This window comes from Nematolebias whitei, chromosome 9, assembly GCF_014905685.2.
Source record: "Nematolebias whitei isolate Nwh7 chromosome 9, NemWhi1, whole genome shotgun sequence".
NCBI classification, from domain to species: Eukaryota; Metazoa; Chordata; class Actinopteri; order Cyprinodontiformes; family Rivulidae; genus Nematolebias; species Nematolebias whitei.
Genome location: NC_056506.1, coordinates 23,301,488 through 23,319,208, shown reverse-complemented (window position 1 = coordinate 23,319,208; position 17,721 = coordinate 23,301,488). Strand labels below are relative to the sequence as shown.

Genomic DNA, 17,721 nt, shown 5'->3' with positions numbered 1-17,721 from the left:
CACACACACACACACACACACACACACACACACACACACACACACACTGGGATGTTTTTGCACACACAGGGGCACAACTGTCTGTTTTTTTCGGCTCAGTAGTGAAGAGATAACACCCCCACTAAATACATTCAGACACTATTTATAGAAAATGAGGTGACTTACATTTTAAAAACATATACAGTTCTATAACCAAAGCAAGTTTTAATACTTAAAAAAAAACAGTTTTATTATAAAACTTTCCTGCAGTGCTTCCTGCTGGTCAAGCTCCACACGTGCAACCACACACGAGGCGTCCCCTTTTCAGTCTTTATTTGTTTCATTGGTTCATGAGTCGAAAAAGTGAGAGCCAGACAAAGAGCGGTACATTCAGCAGAACCATGCAAGTGCTGTGCATGCAGAAAGAAGGAGCAGCTGGACGTACGTCTTCCTGTTTTCAACAGTCATCTGTCAGCTTCCAACGTAAACACCTGACTGAATAAAGAAACAAGGGCTACGTTTGTTTCCCGTCATCAGAGTAAATGAGTCACAGTTTGGTTGTAGTTGTACAGGAAGGTAAAAAATAAGGTCAGCATGGATGAAATATTACAAAAACACAGCAGAAATTTAGTGTTATAAACAAACGTTTCACACAAATACACAAAGACTGAATATTGAACATGGAATAGTCGAACATTTTGGATTTCGCTGAAGAGAGTTAGAGGAACTGATCGATATCCATCTCATGATAATCATGTAGCTGCAGCTGAGATTTATGTCTTTGTAGCTGGTCATAAAGCCTCGCTCGTCATGCATAGCAATAAAAACTGCCCTTTTTGCTTGTTCACTTGGACACAAACAAAGTCAGGAGAAATGCACTCGGATTATAAACTAATCAAAGTGCCACAACAAAACCGTACCGGGAAATTATTAAATGTTGCATATCAAAGGTCGAAAACAGATCACAAGACTTTTTTTTATCTTTAATGGACTTTGTGCAATATCAACTACAGTACAAGGAAGAGCTCTCAACTTTTGTTTTTAAAATAGTTGTGCACTTTTGTATGCACAACCTCTTACAGTTATTTTTTTTTACCCAGATTTTATAAAAGTTCAGAGGAAAGTGCAAACATGATTGAAAGAATCAATCTGTAGCTTTTAAAGGCAGGAAAAGGTCCAACATTTCTTTCTAACATAAAACTGTAAAATAACTGTATTCAAGGCACAGCAAAGTTAGGTCATGTTATCTAGACAGTTTATTTTTCTTTTGTTGTTGAGACATTTCTTCCTCCATCCAAAGGACTTCATCAGTAAATTCAGTCCCATAAGCAGCACACTCACATAATGGACCAACCAGTTTGCTGCTGGATGGATTATTGAGCATGAACTTTGATGTTTTGAACCACTTTGACCATGGCTGCCTCAGAAGAGTTGACAGGGGAGAGGGCAGGCCCCAGAAGTCATCTTATCACTAGCAAACTGGTTGGTCCACTATGGGAGTGTATGGGAGTTTGCTGCTTGTGGGACTGAGTTTGTTGTGGCTCATTGGACAGATGAAGTCCTTTGGATGAAGGAAGAAAGGTCTCAAGAAAAAAGAAACCATCCAGATGACCTGACTGAACTTTGTTAGATTTTTTTACCTGGATTATTGAACATGAACTTATGGGACTGATATGCTGGTGAAGATTCTCAGTCATCCAGGACATGATAAATTCAAAAAATGTTCAATACAAAAACAACTGGACTTTATTTGTAACAGAAGACGTTTCGCTCCTCATCCGAGGAGCTTTCTCAATTCAAAGAGCAGTGAGTGAGCGGTTCAGGTTATAAGGCTGAGTGAGATAAGACACACACATATGCAGATTTGACAATTCACACCTCAACACCTTTACAGTAGATGATGGTTTGAGAGGGGGGTGAAGGAAGCAATTTATGTAAAAAGAGAAAAAACATCTCTTAACAGAGGAGGAGGCCTCAGATTTCCACTTTCAAAAACATATAATGCAACTTTAAGACTGATTCCCAGCCAGTTTTCACACCTGATGGGAACAGAGGGGCCTCATCTGTGAATTAGATGAACAAAGACCTTAAGAAACCCCTACTGTTAAAGTGTTGAGGTGTGAATTGTCAAATGTGTATGTGTGTCATCTCACTCAGCTTTATAACCTGAACCCCTCACTCTGCTCTTTGAATTGAGAAAGCTCCTCGGATGAGGAGCGGAACGTCTTCGGTTACAAATAAAGTCCAGTTGTTTTTGTATTGAACACTTTTTTGAATTTATGGGACTGATGTTTGTTGTGACTCCTCAGACAAATGAAGTCCTTTGGATGAAGGATGAAATATCTCAACCAAAAGAAAACATCCAGATGACCTGACTGAACTTTGTTGGATTATTTACCTGGATTATTGAGCATGAACTTAATGTTTTGAACCATTTTGGCCATTTCTGCCTCAGAGGAGTCGACGGGGGAGAGGGTGGACTTTAGAAACCATCTCACCAGCAAAATGGTTGGCCCACTATGTAAACTACGTATGGGACTTAGTTTGGTGTGGCTCCTCAGACTGAGGTCCTTTGGATGAAGGATGAAATGTCTCAACAAAAAAAGAAACCATTCAGATGACCTGACTGAACTTTGTTGGATTATTTACCCAGATTATTGAGTATGAACTTTGATGTATTCAATGTAACACAAAAGGCAAATATAACTTTTTATTTATCTGTAGCTTCAATAAAGTTTAATACGTTGTTGAACAGTATGCAATAAATAAAACAAATCTGACCTTGAATTTTTTTTTTCTAAAACCCAACATGACAAAACTCTTGTGATGATAAAGAAAAAAAAATCTAATAGTTTAACACAAATGAGAAAACAACAACCATCGCTAAATGTAGTACTTCACAAAAATGTCTCAAAATGGACTTTTAGCTGTGAGCAATTGTTCCAAAAAGCATAATATTGTTTTCGCTTTTTGATTATTGTCCTGTCTACATTAAAATCAAAAGAAAGCAGGTTATGACTGACAATGCGCTACTTTACATGGCGTGCACAGTTCGATATGGCATCAAGTTTAATGTCAAATGATTCAAAATTATAATAATCTCACACAAAAATAAAAACTGTCCATTTAAAAAATGTTTTCTCTCCAACACAGATCCCAAAGTTGAATTTAAGGAACTGTTTTAGTTTGTGTGAGGAATTTAAACATGGCAACATGAATGGACTTTCTTTGTTGCAGTGAACAGCTGCTTTAAACATAAAAACTTACTTTTAGGCCCCAAAACATCTGGACTTTTGTCAAGTTGTTTAGGAGAATAATTAATAAGAGATGTGCTAACTATGATTTATTTTTATTTATTTTGCCTTAGTGGACTTTTTTCCAATAAAAAAAAACAAAATTTTATGTAAAATTAAGATGATTTTATGATGAATAACAAAGTTATCGCCATTTTGGTAAAACTTGCTATAGCTGTTAAGTGAGATTTGTGTAATGTTACTAGATCTTGCTAGATGTATTAGCACTAAGTGTATGCGGGGAATGACTCTCAGCTACTACCAAACCAAATCTCAGATTATTATTTGTAAAATTGTCTAAACTTTCACAATGTTTGTGTTTTATAAGATTAGCTGGCTGTGGCAGCCATCTTGAATAGGGTTGAACTAAAAATAATCAGTTGTACTTCTACATGCACGTTTTGTTGCTTTTGGGCACAAATGTATGCCCTGTCCTTTAAATAAAACTAAACCAAGCTGACTCTAGTTACATAACTGGCAGCTAATTCTTCTCATCTAACTCTCTACAAGAAAAAAACCCAAATGTGTTTCCAAACATGACAAACTGCTCATGTAAGGCTGTGAAGATTTAAGCAATACAAATAAAAAAACAGAGAACAGCTTTCAGCATTTATGCAACTCAAGTGTTTTAGATCCATTAAAGCTGAGTCTGGATCTCCCCGTCAGTTAAAGGGAACATAACCATTAACTGCTAATACAGTCTGTCTCAGCATCACTGCCTCACCCTAATGGGAGTCATTGCATCATCATATCTTCCAAATGACTGGAACTACTGGAGTCCTGTGTGTTTCCTCATTTTCCTCATTTCATCTTGTGTGTTTTAACAAAGACAGCTGTCCTTATGTGAACCATGACTTCCATTCAAGTTCCCATGCAGTCAGTGGGTGATCACCTCCACAGTGAATTCAGAGTACCATTGCCCTGCTTTGAAATGCATATCAGCAGCGATGATCCTACCCTCGTGCCAGCAGCCTATTTGGGACAAACAGATTCTTCAGGGTGGTGTCTGTAATCCATCCTGCAGCTCTCTGAATGATGAACGGAGCGAGAGGAAGTTCAGCTGTTCCTCTGCTCTGCATCCCGCTGGGCCGAGGAGTAGGAGCCCTGGCTGTCCTCAGTGTCTTCTCCATCTGCAGAGAAAAGGAGGACAGTATATTTTTTTACAACTCGCACCTTCCATGATATAAAACTGACTATTTAGAGAAGAGGGTAACACTTTTTGACATGCCTAGAAATCCTTAGTTTCAGTCAATCACAGTGTAATACTTGTCTCTGTAGCTCTATCTTCTCCATGCAGTGATGATGCAAGGGTATATTTAGGCTGCAGCCATGACGTCACATGAATTGTCTTAATGCTGAGAAGTTTCAATTCAACAAACTACAACAGGACGTAGTGAAATGAGGTTCTTCTTGAAGTGAGATTGTGTTTTACTGAGGTCTACAATCTTACCCTGCCTTTGTAATATTTCAGTGAAGTCAAAAAACACAAAGATAATCAACTGAAGATAAGCGCTGTGATTGAAATGTTATCATATTTTTATCATATAGACTGGGATTTCCAACATTTGTATGAGCGGTAAAAATGTCCCTCTCCTGTCAGTTACCGGAGCACTTTAACTGCATACCAGCAAATCAGGGGACACTGAATTGACTGCTCTGTTTAGGTTGGGAGTGAGGTGCTGCCTAAAAGGGGAGGAGCTTAAGTATCTTGGGGTTTTGATAACAAGTGAGAGAACAATGGAGAGCAGGGGTGTCAAATTCACTTACAAAAGGGGCACAATTAAAACCTTCTTCAAACTAAGGGCCGTTTCAGAATCTACTAACTCAAATCAGATACCCAACATATTTTCTTGGTTGCAGGTTCCTCAACAAGAGTTTGATTGGTCTCATTTGATGTTCTCTGTTGCACTTTTGACATCATAATCAAAGATGACTGAAAAAAAAAATAAAGTGATAAAAGTATTTTACATTTGAAATATCATCTTGAGGGCCAGACAAGATGTCAACGAGGGCCACATTTGGCCCCCGGGCCTTGAGTTTGACACATATGATGTAGAGTGAAAACAGATGGATCAGAGCAGTTTCCTCCTTGACGACTTGGCGCTATATAAATAAACTGAAGTGAATTGAATTAAGAGTAGACCCACACCAGCTCAGCACATCTCACCATGGTCAAGTCCAGAGTGGATTAAGGTCCAGTCCCTCTCAAGGAGATTGGTTCCAGAGCCCATGCTGTGTATCGTGGTGAGCCCAACTATAGTCGGTATCTCTCAACCTCACAAACCGGCGCCTTCCTCGCCAGAGAGGTCACATTTCATATCCCAAGAGCCAGCTTTGGTAAGTCAGGGTCAAAGCGCCAAGGCCCCCACCTTCGGCCACTGCCCATGGCGTCATGCACCCGACTCGTATGGCCCCTCCTGCAGGTGGTGGGCCCACAGTAAGACAAAGCCATGTTACAATCAAGCTGAGCCCAACCGGACCCCATGGGTAGAGACACAGTCACCAGGCGCTCGCTGACGAGTCCTTCCCTCAGGCCTGGCTCCACGGTAACCCATGTCCGGGCAAGGGACACCGAGCTCCTTGTTTGTTTTCTGTCCATAAGAGTCTTTGGAATCGCTCTTTGTCTGGCCTGTCACCTAGAACCAATCTGCCTTGGCAGACCCTACATGGGGCAATTAAAATCGCTCCCAACAGCATAGCTCCTAGGATCATTCAGTCGCACAAAATCCTCCACCACGATTAGGTGGCAATTCAAGGAGGAGTAACAAAACAACCACTGAGGAAATTTATTGCAGGTTTTTAATGTGAGTGCTCTGCTAGCAACAAAATCTGTGATTTTGTGACGCCTTTGATGATTATTTTCATCAGCAGGGAGATCAAGACCATACACAGTGTCATGGTAGGACATCTTGATCCATCCTCTGATATCTTTCTAACTAAATCCTATCTGAAGCAAGAGCAGAAGGGGGTAAATGGACATCATAAAGTTCTGTAATGCATACTGTATAAAGTGCAGTGAGTAATGCAATCAGTGCAAACATTAAAGTGTCTAAACAGAAAAACAACAGAACAAATGCATACAGTAAATGTATGTTTGTAATGATGTATAGATGTTGTCTTTCTACTGATTTATGTGTCATATCTGTTTGCTTTGCTTTAAATTATTAATATTATTAATGACAAAGACATCAATAAGCTCTATTGATTTTAATGTAGAAGAACCTGAAAGTCCCCATCGTTAGTCCTGCACCTGCTTACATAATTTAGTATCATTCTGTTCAGGACAGCTTCAGCAGGATGCTTTTGTTTATTTCAGATTCTAGGTCACAAACGTTTGCACCTTAAAGATGATTAGAACTGATATCCCCCTTTAAATAACATAATACCTCTTCCACTTTATTGATCACCTAAACCGCAAAAAAATGACTGCATACCGTATTTGATATAGTTATGCATGTTTATATATTATAATAAAGATGATGGCTGTCCTGCTTGATGGTGGTGTATTTATTGTATCATATAGTTACCTCCCCCTCCAGGGTTGATGTGCAGCTGGGACAGAGACAGGGTGAGGGACAGTCCTCGTCCCTCAGGGTCGGTGGGACTCTGCAGGATGTCATGCATGGCGTTCCGACGACCCGTCCGGCCAGAGGCGATGAAGTCTGCGTATGTGGCCTCGGCATCAGACATTGTTTGTGCATCGTTCACACAGCAATACCTAGACAGGAAACTACACACGTCACAGCCTGATGGAATAATATTAATAATAATAAAGTAAAATTGATCTGTCCTCAAATGACCGTCTAATCCGTGTACATATGTATTCTGGGACATTTTGCTCTAGTTTTCTCGTTTTGATTAAAATCAACAACACCATCACTACAAGCACATTAATAATTATCAGAAGGTGGAACATTACATAAACTAAGTAAATGTTTACAGACTGAAGTAACCTGATGGTTCAGTCTAGCCTAGGCCCTCACAATGGAAAACAAAGACCACAAGTCAAATTCCAAAATAAAACCTTGTCATAATCTTATTTTTCTCCTTACCTTTATTTACAAATTTGACAGTGCACCATCCGAAGCTACAATCTCTCGGCTGTGACTACAAAGCAGCGCCATGGGGCCAACAACCGATGCTAAACCAGACAAAACCTCATAAATAAATTAAAAAAAAGGGATGAAATCGACACCTTCGAGGTGCTGAACTGAGTGAACCACAAACACACACGAGTCAAAACATCAAACTGTGGATTAAAATAATAAAACGTATCAGTGCGGTTTAAAAAGTCCTCTGTCTGTTCTGCCTGGACGTCGCATCTTTCTCCTCCTCGTCCAATCAGCAGCCAGAGATTCGAGCCTGCGCGCTGATTGGACGGAAGACAAAGAAGGATGAGAGTGCGCGAGAGCCCTGAGCAGCGCCGAGTCCCATGCTGCATTCAGGCTCACTTCGTAAAACAAAAAACAGTAACAATATTTATAGTGAGTGGTGTTTATTTATTTATTTATTAAGAACTACAGTTTGCAAACAAACCAAGGCAAACAAAGTAATACAAAGTAACAATTAAATTTCACAGTTTGAGTTATATACATTCACAATAAAATAAAATAAATTAAAAAAATTACGTAACAAGGAACAAGTGTAGAGGTTTAAATCAAATCAAAATTATTCATCAAAGTATACATTTGTTGAGCATATTTACGTTTAACCAAATTAAGAGACTCACAAAAAGATTTCAGATAATTTCCCCCAACAACATAAGTTTGGATTTACCTAATAAAAAAAAAAAACTACAATTATGAACAAAAAGTGTTCCTAGTAATATTAGGTTATTAATTAAAAATTCTATTTTAGAGCTTTGAATATAAACACTAAATGTTATTATTGTTAAGTAAGAGCTGGCAGTTCAATTCCCTGGACTTGAAGCCAACCCCACAAACTGCTCCAAAAGTCCTGAGTGACACTACAGAGCAAGAAAAGAAAAGATAATCCTCCTCTTCATAACAGGGAGTGGTGGTGCACAGGTTGGAGAAGGCGAGCCCGTGGTCAGGAGATCATCTTTATGAATTCCCTGAACAGTATCAACATTTAGCTGGGATATATTTGCTCCACTTTGGGCCGTTGCGAAAGAGGCGGTCTGATTGTGGTCTCTGGAGCTAGACATTATAAACTATAAGTGATTAGAACAAAAAAGGTTGAATCATGTCATCTGGACTTCGTTTTTTTTGTTAAAAAGAAACGTTTTGCCCCTCATCCAAGAGGCTTCGTCAGTCTGAGGCCTAGCCATCTGGTATTACCCAGAAGCCACCCTGACTCTTGTGTTTCAAGCCTGCCTCAGATACCCCTGAAGTCTGGCCTTTTCACTAATGGTTTCAAAAACACAAAGTTTGTTTTCTCAGTCATCCAGGTATATAACAACAAAAAAGGTTGAATCATGTCATCTGGACTTCGTTTTTTCTGTTAAAAAGAAACGTTTCGCCCCTCATCCAAGAGGCTTCGTCAGTCTGAGGCCTAGCCATCTGGTATTACCCAGAAGCCACCCTGACTCTTGTGTTTCAAGCCTGCCTCAGATACCCCTGAAGTCTGGCCTTTTCACTAATGGTTTAAAAAAAAACGAAGTCCAGATGACATGATTCAACCTTTTTTGTTGTTATATACCTGGATGACTGAGAAAACAAACTTTGTGTATAAGTGATTAGATTCTACCCTATGAACACGGATGTCCATATATAATAGCAAAAAGATTTACTCAAATAAATATTTCACTTTTTTATTATGACAGTCCCAAAAAAATCTGATGGAAATAATGAATTGTAAAGGAAGTGATTTGAAACCATTGGGTGGTGCTGCTGTCACAGACCAGTCTCTGTGCCAAACAATTAATTGCTTAAGTTGTATCTTGGAAGATTACCGGTACCTTTCCCCAATGATAAAAGTAATACATTATACACATTTATTCATCAAACCTTTCATTCATTCATTCAACCTTTATTTATACAGGTTAGTCTCATTGAGCCTCGAGGACTCATTTACAAGAGAGACCTGTTTTAAACAAAGAATGATGACAACAGTAGACAATCATAAAAAAAAAAAAAAAAAATTGCTAAAACCTAAAGTAGTAGTGTGTATTTTATTACTCATTACAAAACATTTAGTTTTTGTTCTGTCTGTATTGTTTTAAATGTCATTAGTCTTCGAGGGCAAGTAGGGCGTGTTGGCACAGAGGTTAGAGAAAGTGACTCTGACATAAAATACATTCAGGTATTGAGTCTTTTTAACTATGTCTGGATTAGCTGCTAAGTCATATATCATATTCATAATTGCATATGTATATGGTGTGAGTGGTGGTGCAGAGGCTAGAGAAGGCGAGCCTGTGATCGGAGGTCACAGGTTCTTTGGGGGTCGCCACAGCGAGCGAACACAGATGAAGAAGTATTTTAAGTCGGATGCCCTTCCTCATGTAACCACATCCCATATGTGTGGAGCAGGGGGCTGCCATCTCAGGTGCCCTGGGGGAGCAGATAAGGGGATAATAGCTGCTCACTGCACCACCTGGTGGTGGATGGGTTAAATGCAGAGACTAATTTCGCCATTGTATGGAAACATACAGTGCTGACATTGTGATGACATTATTATTATTATTATTATTATTATTATTATTATTATTATAAGGACCTCGCTCAAGTGCCCAGAGGAGGGCAAATGATGATAGAGGCAAGCTTGATAACACATTTTAACCACCCCTCCACCAAACAGGGAGGGCTTTAATAATCTTATAAATATAAAGATAATGGATGGATAGATAAATATCCATCCATCTTCCACTGCTTATCCGTATTGGGTCGTGGAGCAAACAGGTCCAGGAGAGAAAATTAGACATCCTTCTCCCCAGCGACACATTCTCAATCTGGGGCACCCCAAGGCGTTGCAGGCCAGAGCAGATGCACCATCCCTCTAGCGAGTTCTAGTCTTCCTCGGGGTGTCCTACCAGTGGGACGTGTCCAGTAAACCTCTAAAGAGAGACATCCAAGAGGCATCCTAATCAGAGGCCTGAACCACCTCAATTGACTCTTTTAGATAAGGAGGAGCAGCAGCTTTACTCCAAGCTCCTTCCAGATGACGGGGCTCCTCACTCTGTCTCCAAGGATGAGCGATCCTAAGACAGAAGCCCATTTCAGCTATCGGATCTCTTTCTTTTGGTCATGATTCAAACCTCATTTTGAGGGTCAGAACATAGACAGATCAGTAAATCGAGAGCTTTGCCTTTCGACTCAGCTCTTTCTTCACCACGACTGAACCAAGCAACACACTCATTACTGAGGACGAGGCCTCAATCCGTCGATCCATCTCTCAATCCATGTCATGCCGCTGACCCCCCCATCAGCCCCTGTCTCACACTCACAGCCCCATCGTGTCATGTTTCTGCTCCTCTTTTGTCATCATGCCGTTTTTCTTCTCGGTCATTAGCCACGCCCCCTCTGCACCTTCAGCTCATCAGCCCTGATTCACTGCACCTGTTCTTTGCCTTATTTGAAGAGTTCCACTTGCACTTGTCCTTGGCTGAATGATTACACCACTCATGGTCCCTGATTTTCCAGCCATCATAGCTTTCTTGTTTCATGCCTGAACTTCACGCCTTGCCTTCTAGATTTCCTGTTTTTGCCTGCTCCTCATCTGCTTCTGCTCTGCATCTTTGATCACGGTAAAGACCTCCTCTTCAGTCTATGACCACGACTCACTGGTCACCCTTTTTGATTACTCTTGTACCACTGACTCCCTGTGTTTGACCCCTGCTTTGCCCTTTGGACCTCAAACTTGCATTGCCCCACTGTTCACAGCATTAAAGGCCTCCCTCTGCAACTGCCTTCCCACCAGTTCATCTTTTTTAAAATCTGACAGGTGGCTCTCACCCCACCTGCCTGCAAAGACCTGTTACTGCAATAGGATCCTGAGTCTCCAGCAGCTGCAAATCAACCAATAAATCTCTCTCTCGATAGATAGATAGATAGATAGATAGATAGATAGATAGATAGATAGATAGATAGATAGATATCATGGTGTAGGAAGTCAGTTGACATAGTTAAAGTTGTAACTGGATCAGTATAGTTCAATTTGTTTTCCATGGTAACGCATGCATTTTGAGTGCATTCCAGCACATAATTCTTTGAATATTTTATATTCATAGTCCTAACATGTTTTGTGTTGTGCTAACATGGTTCAGAATATAAAAAGCATACAATAATTTCTACCGATTGACGCTCCTTACCTATAAGTTTCTGTAATATGTGACTCACTGCATTTTCACCTGTAGAATGAAGTGTTTTGGTGATTTGGTGTTGGCTAAACCAATGCCTGTTGAGAAAACTGACAACAAACCAAAGTAACAGACTGACACACTAATGTCATACAAAAAAGCTTCCAGTGTGGCCACAACATGGAGCTGCAGCCAGTATAGCTGAATGTCCCCTGACCATTACAGGCTGCTGGGAGTTTTCACCAGTCTTTACTTGTTTAACGCTGCAGTAGCTGATCACTGACAATAAACAACTCCACTGAGGCAGACAAGTGCCTTGCACTTTGGATTTTAGATTAGATCAGACAAACTAATGTTGTCCATTGAGAAGGCTGCCCATTAAAGGAACAGAATGTCAGTCTTAAATAAAGTTTCTTTCAGCTTCAAGGGTCAACACAGCAAGCAAACTCGCATGAAAGATTTGCAACTGGTTCTGTGCCGGATGCCATTCGTGACGCAACCTGGGCTTGAACCTGCAATGGGACTACAAAACCACAACATTGACCACCACATTACCACATTCTCTATAAAATGATACGACACACAAATATACGACAGTTCCTGAACATTGTTGCGTTTTGGTATTGTTGAGACTGATGATTTATTTTGTATTTCAAACATCAAAACGTGATATTTTAACCAAGACGTGGGTAATGTGAGCATCTGAAAGCATCTCTCATTAGCTAACAGTGCATACTGCAAATGCATGTGTAAGATTAAAATTTGTTACTGACACAACTGACTGTGGCCTTTAGAAATGGCTTTCAGATGACTAAAATATATATATATATTGGACAAAGGAGAGCAGAGAAACAAAATGAGTTGGGGTCAAACAAAAATGGAATTACTTAGAGAAAAGTCAGAGGACCCTCCTATCCTCTGAGCTGCTCAGATCAGTTCCAACTCCTTAAAGTAAAAGCTTTGACCAGATTTGACACATGTTACTGTATGTACTGAGTTTATTTCAGCCTGTAGATGCCAGAGTCCAGTTCTGCTGGCAGCACAATAAGACATGACCAGCGAGACCGCAGTCATGGAAACATGACAGATGTGTTGTGTCTTTGCTGCAGCTTAATAGATTTGATGTTTTTGGGTATAAAGTGGAGCTCTTCACATAGTGTGGAATGACAAAAAATGTTTTCATGCATTTTTAATAAGCAATGACATAAAAACAGAATCCCATCACATGAAATACTCAAAAAAGATAATAAAAAAGACCAATTCCCCCCTCCTTTAAGGCCTTAAACAATGGTTTATGTGCACAGGATTTCATATACTGTAGCCAGATGTTAATAGTTCAGATTATATTTTTAATAATTTTCTGTCATAATGATGGTTGGTGAAAGCAAACCCAGGGGTGCAGGCAGACAATCCAGGACTCAGGAGATTAATAAAATAATTTATTAATGATAACAAAACAACAGCTGACAGGGCAGCAAACTTACATAATCCGTGGGAAACGCAGAGAATCAAGGTGACAGGGAGCAATGCTAGGACGAAGGACTAACACAGAGACACAAACTTATATACTGTACAGTGACAAACAAGACAAAACACCTGTGGGGACACACAGCTGAACCACATCAGGGAATATGACAAACAAGGAAGCCAGAGATTGCAGGAACAGACACACAACACTAGATGGAAGCATACACTAGGAAAACACAAACCCTATAGAAAAACAGAAACTGAGAAGGTCATAAGACCAAAAACACAACACTAGATGGGGCTAAGCCCATGAAACAGACCAATCCTTACATTTTCTTATATTTTAGCTTTTGATTGTGATGGCACTGTTGGCAACTTTAGATAAATACATGGTTTCTTCTTTTTATTATGTACAGTGCCTTGCGAAAGTATTCGTCCCCTTGAACTTTTCAACCTTTTGCCATATTTCAGGCTTCAAACATAAAGATATAAAATTAATTTTTTTTGTGAAGAATCAACAAGTGGGACACAATCGTGAAGTGGAATGAAATTTATTGGATGTGTCAAACTTTTTTTTAACAAATAAAAAACTATTTTAAAATTATTTTGTAGAAATAACCATTCTGTGGCAAAGATTAAAAATGTTCCTACACTAAGAGTTGTTCCTATTTCATTAGGAATAACTGACAAACAGACCAATTGAACCTTAGTTCTAAATTTGGAACTGTAGATGGCAGCACTAAATTCTGGTTCAGGAGCTGAGCAATAAGTGGTGAGAACCAACCAACAAATCTAATATGTCCAATCAGGCAGAACCCATGAAATGTGTTATTCATGTCATTCCCGTCATGTTAATCAGAGAACTTGATCAAAAATCAAGGCAGGCACCGAACTGATAATACTAGGATAGAATTTACCAGTGTGAACACTTTACCTGATGACTTCTGCATGGCCACACCACCACAAAACAGTGCCACATTGTCTTTACCTGCTACAGATGAGATCATTTCACAGCAGCCGCCCAGATGAAACAATCATGTGTTGCCTGAAGAGTGCATAATCTACACTGTTAATAATAATCTGCACTGGGGAGAAGTTCATCAGGATCTTACATAGAACGACCCGAGTTAGGGAGGAACTGCCTGCATATGAATATATGTCAAGGAGAAGTGGTAAAATAACATTAAAAGTTGGACCTAATCAAATCAAGAGTCAACAGGCTAGTGTTTGTGGAGTTCTCCCATTGAGTGACAGGGTAATGCCCCATGGTACATGATAAATGGTGAATGGACTGTATAGCACCTTTCCATCTTATCAAGACACTCAAAGCACTTTACACTAGTTTAAGTTTTTAGGTGGGTTTTATTATCATTTGCATCAAATATGGTACATGAGGTGGAACGAAATTGTGTACAGTTACATCCAACAATAGCAAAAATTGTAAAAGAAACAGTAATAAGGATCTAAGATATAAACTAAGAAATACGCTAAAGAAATATGCTAAACACTTGTAGTGCAAAATAATACGCCAAACAACAGCAGCACAAACATGAGCCTGTGTGAGTAAATGAGTACGAATGAATACAGCAGCATGAAATAATCAGCAGCATGAAATAATCAGCAGCATGAACCATCAGCAGCACATGTCACCAATCAAAGTGGCATTACAGTGATTTTTTTTTTCCACAGTGATTATCCTGGTTAGGGATTTATGAGTCTAACAGCTTCAGGGTAGAAGCTGTTCCTCAGTCTAGTGGTTCTGCATTTAATGCTCCACAACCTCCTTCCTGAGGGGAGCGGGGCAAAGAGTGTGTGCTGGATGAGTGGGGTCCTTCATGATGCAGGTGGCCCTCTTCCTGCATCTGGAGGTGTAGATGTTTGTGATGGAGGGGAGGCTGACTCCTTTACAATCTGTGCCCTCATTTATCCATTTATACAGCACTTGTAATGATCAGTGGCCCCCGCTGACCCCTCATCAGCTCATGTCACTGCTCCTCATGCCATGGTTCTGCCCATCCTGCCTTCATGCTTTGTGTTCTCCTGCCCATGTCACCTGCCATAGTTTCTGCCCCTCATGCCATAGTTTCTGTTTCCCTGCTGTGTTTTGTCTATCACCCATTCTTCAGCTCAAGCCTGCTCCCTTCACTCCATGCCACGCCTCTCTTGTTTTCTCCACAGTCATCAGTATTCTTCCCATGCACCTGTTCACCCTGCTCCATTCATTCAGCATCACGCCCCCTCTGCAATCAGCATTCATATCAGCCACCTGTTTTCTGCCCTTTATAAGTTCTATGTCCACAACCCACCAGTGCCGAATTATTAAATCTTCTATGGTCCCTGATTATGAAGCAATCATTGTTCCATAGTTTCTTGCCACAGACTTGTTTGCCTTGCCTTGTTTTGCTTGACCTCACGCCTGTGCCATGGTTTCCTCGCTTTGCCTGACTCTTTCAGATTTGATTACTTTTCTGACCATGGGAAATTACTCTGCTCTCCCAACACACTCACGATAAAGGATCACGATTTGGCTTTGGTATCTACTCTCTGCTCCCCCGTGCTTGATCCCCGCTACGACCATTGGACCACGCATCTGGATTTCACCTGCCACGTACGGACTAAGAAGATTGGACTCCCGCCTTGGACCCTGTCTCCAGCAACCAGGAGCCAAATTAATAAAAACTGTTCTTGTTTTTGCACTCCTGTTTGGCTTTTTGAATCTGAAACCCATTCATGACAGCACTCTAATATTTCTGAACAATGAATAATCAGTGCCTTATCACATTCATACACCAATGGGACACACATCGGAGGCAGTGAGGGATTCAGTGTCCTGCCCAGGGACACTACAGCATGTGTCTGCTGGTGGAATCGAACCCCCAACTCTTGCATTGGAGGACGACTGCTCTAACCACTCATATACTGTACATGCACACCCCATACATGACAAAGCGCAATTATTTATGTATTAAAAAATGAACAGATTATCCATGCAAATATGGCTTGTTTATATATTTTATGCCATACAAGTTCTGTGTATTTGACATGCTGCTAATTAATAACTTAATTGCTAATGAAGTAGCAGATTTTTTTTTGAAGCATTGCATTCCTTGATGTCCAGCACCCTGCATCTAAATCAAGTGAAGTTTACTTGCCTGCAGGGAGTTGCCATGAACTCAAAAACTAACTCCCAATCAAGAATTGCCCCTTGGTCTATATAGAGTATTTAATTTGTATTTTATTTTTTATTTTTTTACTGTATACGGTTGCACAATCTATTGGGTTTTTGATGCATTGTGGCTATTCAGCTATTGAGACTAATTTGTTGATGTGGTTTATTTATTTTTAAAATTTTATTATGCATGACAATTTGCTGAGGTTTCTTGGTCTTAGGACGAAAAACGAAAGATAATCTGTTCAAAGCCATGCACATTTCTAGTTTTACTTGGAAAAACGAGCATGTATAAAAGCTTTTCGTACACAGTAATAATGCTTATTTTATACCAAAAATTTTTTATTGCTTGTGCCTGTCTTTTGAGAACTATTTCATAAAGCACTGGATGAAATTTAATCAAAACGTCAGAAAGAAATTCTTGAAAGTCAATTAATAATTGACTGATCCAAATCAAGATGGCTGCCACAGCCAGATGCCCTTGGGAAAAAATAAAACATAACTCAGCCAATGTTCTAAATATTGACCTGAAACTTGTGGTGGTAACAGAGTCTGATCCCAAAACATAATTTTAGAGTTAACAGCTTAGATCTTTTTTGAAAATGTTGAGATTAAGAATTTGAAGTCAAGTCTGTTTATCTAATTTCAATGAAACTTTCAGGGAATAAGCATTAGATGTACACAAACAACGAATTAATTTTGATATACCTTTTTTTGCGTTCACTTTTATCAACAAAAACTTGGTCTAACAGTGTTCATGTCTATATTCCAGCTGTGACCAGCAGTCATTCTAGCAACATTGCAACTTGAAGAAATTTCACTCTCACGTTGTAAAATAACCCAAAAGTAAATTTATAAATATGATTGTATATAAAAGTCAATAAAACACGTGTAAGAACCAAAGGGCTAGAGTTGAAGAACAAAATTGAATACCACAAAGAGCCATGAACTCGTTTGAGCACATGGTACCAGACTTTACGCATGCACATTAGGAAGTATAAAAAGATCAACCAATCAGTTGTCAGTTTGTTTTAATCAAGATCATGACATTTGCAACAAAGTTTGCAAACATCTGGACTGTTTCTTCTTTTGTTGAGAGACATTTCATCCTTCATCCAAAGGTCTTCATCAATATGATTATTGAGATTATTGGATTGTTGAGCATGAACTTTGATGTTTTGAACCACTTTGGCATGGCTGCCTGGGAGGAGTCGACAGGGGAGAGGGTGGCCCCAAGAAACCATCGTATCACCATCAAACTGGTTGGTCCACTATGGGAGTGTGCTGCTTGTTGGACACAGTTTGTTTGTGGCTCCTCGGATTGATGGAAGTCCTTTGGATGAATGACGAAATGTCTCTCAACAAAACATAAACAGTCCAGCTGACCTGACCGAACTTTATTGGATGTTTCACCTGGATTATTGAGCATGAACCTTGATAAGTGACATTTGCTTTGGCAGCATTTTATCGTTGTGCTGTTTCAGTGAAAAACATTTTGGTCTTTTTACACTACAGTTGGACTACTGATTTTTATTCAGGCAAATACCGAGTCTCAA

At 39.7% G+C, this 17,721-nt stretch overlaps 1 protein-coding gene across 1 annotated transcript; it reads right to left on the bottom strand.

Annotated features, from left to right (window-relative positions):
- Positions 1–4,075: 4,075 nt before the first annotated feature.
- LOC119414477 (cAMP-dependent protein kinase inhibitor alpha-like) lies at positions 4,076–7,371 on the bottom strand. The gene is made up of 3 exons (XM_037681568.1): positions 7,325–7,371; positions 6,800–6,990; positions 4,076–4,402 (listed from the first exon to the last, which is right to left on the bottom strand). The coding sequence occupies exons 2-3, from the start codon at positions 6,960–6,962 to the stop codon at positions 4,329–4,331; spliced, it is 237 nt and encodes a 78-aa protein (XP_037537496.1). The 5' UTR covers positions 6,963–6,990; positions 7,325–7,371; the 3' UTR covers positions 4,076–4,328.
- Positions 7,372–17,721: the final 10,350 nt, after the last annotated feature.

What these genes read in the sequence shown, in the direction of transcription:
- LOC119414477 (XM_037681568.1), bottom strand. Translation starts at nt 6,962, where the DNA reads ATGTCTGATGCCGAGGCCACATACGCAGACTTCATCGCCTCTGGCCGG. An exon ending in CATCAACCCTGGAGGGGGAG is followed by an intron (nt 4,403 to 6,799) that starts GTAACTATATGA and finishes TTTTCTCTGCAG; the next exon opens with ATGGAGAAGACACTGAGGAC.